This window comes from Grammomys surdaster, unplaced genomic scaffold (assembly GCF_004785775.1).
Source record: "Grammomys surdaster isolate TR1022 unplaced genomic scaffold, NIH_TR_1.0 125745, whole genome shotgun sequence".
NCBI lineage: Eukaryota > Metazoa > Chordata > Mammalia > Rodentia > Muridae > Grammomys > Grammomys surdaster.
The window spans coordinates 2,264,315-2,273,381 of NW_021620577.1; the positions used below are offsets into that span (position 1 = coordinate 2,264,315).

Sequence of the window (9,067 nt, forward strand, 5' to 3'; positions counted from 1 at the left end):
CTCTTAAATAGCTTCCCTTTCTTGTCTCTTCTCATGAGAGTTGGGCATATCCTAGTCTGTCAAATCTTTCTCTGATTCATCACTTTCAAACATGGGTGCTTCCTTCTACAAACTAACTTTACCTTCATTCCTTGAGATTAAAATTGTCTACTAAGGGAATGTCTGTATTCCAGCCAGAGGGATTAAAGGTGTCTGAGACACACCACAACTAGAAACAGGTGTTTTTCAGTAAATAACACAATCCTGGGGTTCACAGTGTGATCAAATTTCCTGCAACAGACATATAAAGGATCCCAAGTAATTTTAAGAAAGAACCACAATAAAGAACCTGTGCTCCTATCCAGCCTCTATTAATCAGCCATGTGCTGCTGGTAGTGTTAGGTAGACCAGGCTTTCCCAGTCTTAGCATGTGGGGCTCTTTGGACCCCCAAATTCTGTTTTGGGGAGTGTGTATCCATCCGATATCAATAACACATACACACCCTGAGCTGTGACAAACTATCTCTAGGCACTGACAAATCTAAGCCCCAGGAAGTGTAGGGGCATGGGGATGGGAGGACAAAATTGTCTCAGTTGAGAAACACTGAAAAGAGTTAGGACGCAAAGGGAGAGAATGCCATCTGGAAATAAACCCTTTCACATTTACAGTTAGCTGAGTTTTGACAAAGATACAGAAGCACTTTGATGGAAAGAGGGTGGGCTTTATCTGAAATGAAGGCATGGCAACATGGCTCAACTTGCCACCATGTTTGATGATCCGAGTTCAATCCCCAGGATCTACACAGTGTAAGTAAACCAACTGCAGCCTGATATTCTCTGATGTCACACTTAAACACCAAGTGGAAGATGGTCAAGGGTTTGCGTGGCCCATGTGAAGACCAGAGTGTGGACCCCAGGACCCACAAAAATGCTGGGTGAACGCAGTGGCCCACCTGCAACCCCAACCTCAGAAGGTTTAGGGTATGTCAGAACAAACTGAATAGCTAGAATAGCTAAATCTGGCCAGCTCTGGGTTCAAGTGAGAGCTCCTGCCTCATGTACAAGGCAGAGAGCAAACAAGGAAGGCAAGGATGGAAACTTCACACACATTTATAAGCATGCATACCGACATGCACTAACTTACCACCACCACCCCCAAAATATAAAGAGAACCTGTAATCTTAGGCTAGGCAAAATTTTCTTAATTATTACTCCAAAAGCATTATTCTCATTAAAAACTGTTAAACTGAGCCAGATGTGGTGGATCCTATCTGTAATCCCAGCATGAGAAGCTGAAGCAGGAGGATGTCCATGAGAGAAAGGCCTCAAGGGCAGCACATTAAGTTCCAGGACAGATGGTCTCCAGAGTAAGATTCTGCTGGAAATCAAAAACAAAATTCCAAATCAAAGAGCTCAAGAGATAGTCCAGTAGTTGATAACACTTGCTGCTCTTACAGAGGACCACATAGTGGCTCACAACAATCTTTAAGTCCAGTTTCAAAAGGTCACATGCCTTCTGACTTCAAAGGGCACCAGGGCACTCATGTGGTTTACACACACATGTAAGCAAAAACACTTATTCACATAAACAAATCAATTTAAAACATCTTTTTAAGTACTTAGGAGCTGGCTGCCCTTCTAGAAGACTTTCAGGGGAGCTGCCACCCTCTCCTGGCTTCCACAGGCACCAGACAAGCTTGTGGTACACAGACATGCGTGCAGACAAAACACTGGTAAATATAAAATTAAATTAATTCTAGAACCTAGGAAGCAAAGGCAATAAGGTCTCAGTGAGTTTCAAGGCCAGCCTGGTCTACACAGAATTCGAGGTCAGCAAAACTTGTAGGTGGCATGAACACCTTTGTGGTCACAGATATGCACTAGAGAACCTAGAGTGTTCAGCACTTCAACATTTCCTCGAACGTTCCCACTTCAGAGGAAGGGACCCCAGATACTGAGAGACTGAAAAGCTAGGTCCTGAGTTCTTAAAGGGAAATTCCAAGCTAACTTTATGAGTGTAGCCTCCAAAAACATAAAAACATTAAGTAAAAGAAGCCAGCCACACATACAACAGCTCTAGATTGTATGATTCCATTTATATGAAATATCCAGAAAAGAAAAATTGCAAAGACAGAAAACTGAACACTGCTCATGCTACTAACACTGACTACAACCCGGCACAAAGTGACTTTGGGGAGAGAAGGGTCACAAGTGTGGGCACAATTCCACCCACTGACTAAAAATCCACTCACGTTTACAATGGGTCACGGACATGGTGCACAATTTACATCAACAAAGCTGTTAAGAGTAAAATAAATGGGATGAAAGAAAAGCAGATATGAACTCAAGTTCTCACTGTTGACAGCACATAATAAAACTCCCTAAGGAAGAAAACTGGACAGCATGAGATGCTAAACATTACTTGGGGAGCTGGAGAGATAGTGGTTAAAGCCACTTGCTTTTCCAGAGGACCCAGGTTCAATTCCTAGCACCCCACGATGGTTCCCTCCAGTTCCAAGAGATCAGACACTCTCTTCTAGTCTATATGGGCACCAAGTATTCATATGATGCACACACACATACATACCGACAAAACATTCACATGTAAAATAAAAAATGAATACATCTAATAAAAATTTGTTTTAAAAAAATTGCTTGAGCTGTAATAATGGTACTTGTTGCTCTTGTAACTGGCCGGATTTCAGTTTCCAGTACTGACAGAGCAAATAACAGCTGTCTGTCCAAAGGGTCCGATGCCCTCCCACAGGACATATGGGTATAACATAAAATAAAAAATGATACTTCTTTTTTTGACATAGGATCTCTCACTATGCAGCTGTAGACCAGGCTGGCCTAGAACTCACAGAGATCCTCCTATCTCTGCCTCCCAAAAGCTAGGACTAAAGATGTCCACCACCTAAATAAATGTAGCCTTAAAGAAAATAACAACAAAAATTAGCATGCTTTTCCTTGAAATTCAAATAAAGAAAACCAGCAGAAGGCTGAAAATACAATTTTGTACAGTTGAACAATTCATGGGAGTACCCTTCAAGTGTTCCTCAACATCTCTTCATCCCCAGTTGGTACATAAGATTTTGAGGACCCCATGGTAAGTGAAAGACTAGGAGAGAAGAACTATGAAAAATATATTGTTTATATTGTTATCCAGAAAGGTATGAAACAGAGTAGGAGTCATCTGCCAGCACCAAACACTTACTGAACAAACAAAAGTCTTTGGACTGGGCAGGCCCAGAACTCAGCAATGTATGAATGGCAGCCCAGTCAAGCCCAGGTGGCCCAAGTTATTTTAAGCACACATGCACACGCACACACACACGGGGGGGGGGGGGGGGGGGGGGGAAAACCAGACAGACAGTCACCACTGACCGACCGACCTCACCTGCTGTGCCAGTACTGTCTAGCCAATGCAGCTAGAACATTCTGAGATGGATTCTGCAACCCCATCCAGGCAGAAGGAATGTCTGAGCAATCAAAAATGCCTACTTCTGTGGATCTGTAGTGTGTGCACAGACCACACATTGTTGTTTCATGCAACTGTCTAAGTGAAGGGACACTGATAGTGCTCAGGTGCCAGGTGAGGGAACATGTCACAGTAAGCTAGCTTTGCACTATCTGTCACACCACTGCCAAATACAGGTAGGGTCTGGGCCAGTCACCTAGTTACCTTTGAAGCAATTATAGTAGCCAACATCTGCAGAAGAATTCTTATGTGCCTGGCACAGTCCTACAGATTAGCACTACAAATTAGTGACCCTTTTTATAGAAGAGGAAACTGAGATGCTAATAAGCAAACTTAACCAAGGTCACTCAGCAGAAGACAAACAAGAGAATCTCAGTGGAGGGGTAACAACAACAACTGTTGTCTTCGATGTGCAGACACTAAGTCTCCACCGGAACCTCTGGAACTGCAGCCTGTACTACTAACGATGTACACAGGCAAGGAGGTCTCCCTACACTGACACGTGATTCCATCCCATTCACTAAAAAGTGTCACTAAATAGTGCCAGTTTCCTGTCCTTTCATCCTGGGAGTTCCCAGATCTTCACACTAACAGAATACTTTCTCAAACGTGAGTGGGCATCAAACATACCAAAGAAAATTAGCTTAAAAATGCAGGTCCCTAGGCCAAAACAAGTCTTGAAGCACAGCCTGAGATGTTTAACAAGCCATCCAACTAATGGGAGTAGAATCTTCTGAACCACATAGGAAATCTGGCTGGGTTGGTCTGAAAACACCTGAAGACCAAACATCACACTGAACACTCAGAAGACTGGATCTAAAGGCTCAGTGTCCTACCCCACCAAGAAATTGTGAAGAAGTAACTGTAACTGACAAGGTAACAGGCATCCCTTCGTGTAGCAGGACCACCTGTAATCTCAGCACCAGAAGCCTAAGGCTGGAGAACTGAGTACCAGGCCAGCCAGAGATACATAATAGGGCTTTTGTCTCAGATAAAGGCCTGGTCTAGGAATGTGACTAAGTTAATATAATGCTTGACTAGCATGCACAGTGCCCTGAGTTCAAATTTCCAGCACATCATAAAACTGGGCAAAGTGGTACACATCTCAAATCCCAATACTGAGAGGGTAGAGGCAGGAGGCCCAATGTTTGCTCAATGTCACTCTCATAAGGAGTTTGAGCCATCGTGGCCTACATGACTACATGACATTCTGTCCTTATTTTAAACACATACACAGAGAGAGACAGAGAGACAGGAGAGACAGAGAATATGTATGAGAATAGAAGCAAGGCTCCCCTAGACAGACAGACAGACAGACAGACAGACAGAGAATGAATATGAATGAGAATAAAAGCAAGGCTCCCCCGGATCCCACATGTGATGCTGGTTCCAACTCTGCCTCCATCCAGCTCCCATAATCTACCAGTGCGTCTCTGCGCTGAACAAGAGGGAAAGGTCAGTAGTTCTCTCTAACCATTCCAACCATTATCCTGCCCTCCAATGGAACCCAGCACCTCCCTATCAATCATCCCCCTAAGTCAAACACTAGTGTCCCTCACTCGCAGGGGAAGAGAAAAGCCTGGGTCCAAATTCTAATGCGTTGTCACAATCCCGGGCCGGTCTTCATGCCTCTAAAGACGGCAACCCCGAGGGGTGAGGCAATCCTCACTCCAATGCAGTCTGATCCCAGAGGTGCCAAGCACCGGTGCATACAGAGGCTGTGCAAAGTGAGTGGCCCAAGGTCACCAGTTAAAAAGGGGCGGCGAAAGGTGCGACTGCAGCCAGCAGGGCCAGCCAGGGCCGCAGCCACGCCTCAAACTCCACAGGTACCGGGAAGGGGCACTGAAGGACCGTCCGCGGCAGGGCAGGGCAGGGCGCTCGCGCGTCGAGTCCCCGGGCCTCCTGGCGTCCCCACTCCCCATTCCAGCCCCCTTCCGCGGTCCTAGTCCTCGGAAGCTCACCGGACTTCGGAGGGTAGCGATAGGCCGAGTTGGCCTGAATGTCGATGTCCTCCACGCCCGCGATGCGGCGACTCAGGATGGAGCCCATGGTGAGCGTTTCTGTGGGCCAGCCGGAGAGGAGGGGGTGACGGCTGCGGCGTCCTCACGCAGACATGGTCCAGGCCAGGCCGCACGGACGTGCACCCACCGCCGCCGCCGCCGCCGCCGCCGCCTCGGCACCTCTCCACAGCCCCCGCCCCCGGCAGCCCCGGCCTAGGCCCGGAGCCCCGCCCCGCCCCGCCCCCGCCCCCGCCCCGCAGTTCCAGGGGAAATGGAGTCCACGCGGGCCGCCAATGCGCCTGCGCACTACGCTTCCCAGGATTGCGCCCCACCCCCTCACGTGAGTGGCCACGGTGGGGTGAACCAAGAGGCCCGGGCTGCGGGGTTATTTCCTTCACACGACGCTAACCTCTGCGGCCCCGCTGGATATTGAAACCGGAATGTCTCTGTTCCTTCATCTTCTGTCGACATTTACACACTCTCAGAAGTTCGAGCGCTCCCATGTGAACCAGGTCTGAAAATCTCGACATTTCTACAGTGGCTCTCCCCTATTTCCCAAGGTTCTTCTCCGGTCCTCAGCCTCGAAGGGAATACCTTTTTAACCTGACGGGAACTGGGTAACCTTAGAGGAATGCAGAACTTGATTGAGCCTTGGTCAAAAAGTCAAAACATTTACAATGGACACGTAATTTTCAGAAGACAGATTTCTCCCCTGTTTACACACAGGGAAACGGAGGCACAAAGCAGGGCAGACTGCAAGAAATATGTTAAAAGCAAATTCAGAAAAATCAGGGTACCGATTGTAACATTACAATTTACAAGCTATACCCTGGCTTTTCACACGCATGCACACACGCACTTTGAGTATGCCAAGGCTTGTTTTTATGATTTCCAGAAGAGTTGAGTTTCTTAGAAGTGCCTCTCAACTTGAACCTGCTGTCTCAGGAGAGCAACTAGAGAGACCAGCAGATAGTGAAGTATCAGTGAATTTACCATAGTACACACTAAACTATACTACACCTGAATGCAAAGTCCAGGATCCTCCCACTGTCCCTTGTAGATAAGGTGAAGTACATAGGCCTTGATGAGTGAAGACCCTCAAGTGAGGAGGAAAATATCCTCATGCGGTGGGTGCGCGTCCATGCGGCCTGGCCTGGGCCATGTCTGCGTGAGGACTCCGCAGCTGTCACCCGCTCCTCTCCGGCTGGCCAGCAGAAACGCGCACCATGGGCTCCATCCCGAGTCACCGCATCGCGGGCGTGGAGGACATAGACATTCATGCCAACTCAGCCTACTGCTACCCTCCGAAGTCCGGTGAAGGCGGAGGAAAATATCAAGAACTGATAGATCAGTGTGAGGAAGTGATCAGAATGGCTGAATGATGGAATACCATAAATAACTGAATATAATAATATTCAAACCATAAAGGGCTAGCCCTGGAACCAGTGCAATAGAGAGAGTGGCTATCCAATTGGAGGGCATGCTCAAGGTTGCCATTCACCAGAGACCAGACTTCCCTCTGAGACCATGTTGCTGAGACTAGCAGGAAACCTCCAGGACACCAGAGGTCCTCCAAAGCTCAACTAAGGGGTATCAATGGGCATCCTAAGATGCTAGATGAAAAGCTAGATTTCCTGGCTGGAAACTCATTCCTTACACTGGAAACAAAGATCCACAGTCTAAAGTAGAGTCTATCTGCTGGACTGCCTTTGTCCCTCAAAAGGCAGGCTCTACCATCCACCTCTACTGTGCCTCCCACCCAGGCAACCTCCTCCATCCCTGAAGAGTCAAGCTTTAGGTTATCCTTTGGCTAATGCTACTCTAGAGTAATTGTGTTAAGAGATCTCTGAATTTCTTCAAACTCAAAACTACACCAGCAAATTAGCACTATAGACCAGTTGAGAACAAAAACCATGATCTCATCATAAACATTTAGAATCACAAGGTCTAGCACACACTAATGACTGTTATGGAGGTGTGTCTAGAGGAAGCAAGGCCCTGATTATGGAATCTCACCAAGGATGCAATTTCAGTACATCTAGCTCACCAGCTGTGCCCAAGGGAGAGACGTCTTGAACTCTGCATTGAAGACAGTCACTGGGAACTACATAGGTCCTCAGCATTCCACTACCCTCTGTGACCACAGCACATACTGCAACCAACGTAAGCTTCAGAGGAACCATGGCTACCTGGCTCAAGTGCATCAGCCATGACAAAGCTGCAGAGCAACATACTCTTGACGAGCAACCAGTCTGATGCATGGGAGAAGTGAGTCCACCGACAACATGGCTCACTGAACTTGCATGTGCAACTGTACCAGGATATCTCAATCAGAATGTCAATTTCACCAAGAATTAAAAGCTAAAATGAAACGACCCATATGTCACGAGGAAGAGTCCAGGTGTTCGATGCAACCTGAGCATATTCATATCTATCCTATAAGATCTACATTGGCTAAATACTCCCCCCCCCATAATGCCTGTCTATAGCCCAGGCTGGCCTCCAACTCATAATTCTAAGTGCTGAGTGTAAGTATGCACAACCACACCCAACCTCAGGACCAAACACATAAGCTGTCATCTTGCCTGAGGGATCTATACATATTCTCTTACTTAGTACTCTGGCATCCCATTTTCTATTTTCATTCCCAATTTACACAAGAGGAAAGTACTCCACATAGAAGAAAAGTGCCCCTACTCCAGTCACACAGTAGAGAGATGGTACGATGGCTCATGCTGATTGTCAATCTATCAGAATCTCCAAGTACCTGGAGATGCTCTCATAGGCATGCTTGTAGGGACTGTCTTGATTATTCATTCATGTAGGAAAACACATCTTAACTGTGCTGAGTGGCAGCATTTCTTAAACAGGGGACCCAGGACTGCATAAAATAGAAGCCTGGGCCCCTAAGCACAGGTGAAGGTGCTCACCACTGAGCCTGCGCTGGATCCCTATAACCCAGATAGTAGAAGGCAATGGACTCCAGAAAGTGTTGCTTTGCACACCACACTTACACCATGGCATTCACACACCCACATAAACACAAAAAAAAATAAACATAAAATAAACTATAAAATAAATTGGAGGTGAAGTGAGCGTTGATCCTGTTTTCCTGATTTCGGTGCAATGTGACTAGCTGCTTCAGCTCCCACCACCTTGACGACTCTGCCACAACAGACCATACTCTGCAACTGGGAGGTGGGATCCACGTTTTCTACTTTGAATATGTTGAACTCTTTGATCAGTGAGCTTAAGACACCTGAACCTGGTATAGTCTCCTCTAAAAATCGAAAAAGCAAAGTTCCTTCTTGTGAAATCCTAACACTCTTATGCATATATATGCTACATGAATGTTTTAACACACAGGCATTCGTGCCCTGAATTCAGTTTACTGCCTTCCCTGATCTTGGAAAGGGAAAGTCGGGAGGGCTCTGGTTGTCTCAAGGAAATGAGCACAGCAGGTGTGTTTTGTCAAGCAGACATCTCACTAAATGTTGTTCTTAGAGTTGGAATTCAGGTATTCCAAAGGCCCCCCAGCAATATTCTGTGTTTGTCCACATCCAGTGGAAAATCAGCTCCGCTATCAACATTTGAAAGGATTAATTTT

General features: G+C 46.6%; 1 protein-coding gene across 4 annotated transcripts in view; it reads right to left on the minus strand.

Moving 5' to 3' along the window:
- The window catches only part of Mgrn1 (mahogunin ring finger 1), a 49,432-nt gene extending 43,818 nt beyond the window's left edge, over nucleotides 1-5,614 (minus strand). For all 4 annotated transcript variants that reach the window (XM_028788357.1, XM_028788359.1, XM_028788355.1 and 1 more), the window contains exon 1: nucleotides 5,422-5,614. In XM_028788357.1, coding sequence (XP_028644190.1) covers nucleotides 5,422-5,509 — 88 coding nt within the window. In that variant the 5' untranslated portion in view covers nucleotides 5,510-5,614. The remainder of the gene's footprint in view (nucleotides 1-5,421) is intronic.
- Nucleotides 5,615-9,067: the final 3,453 nt, after the last annotated feature.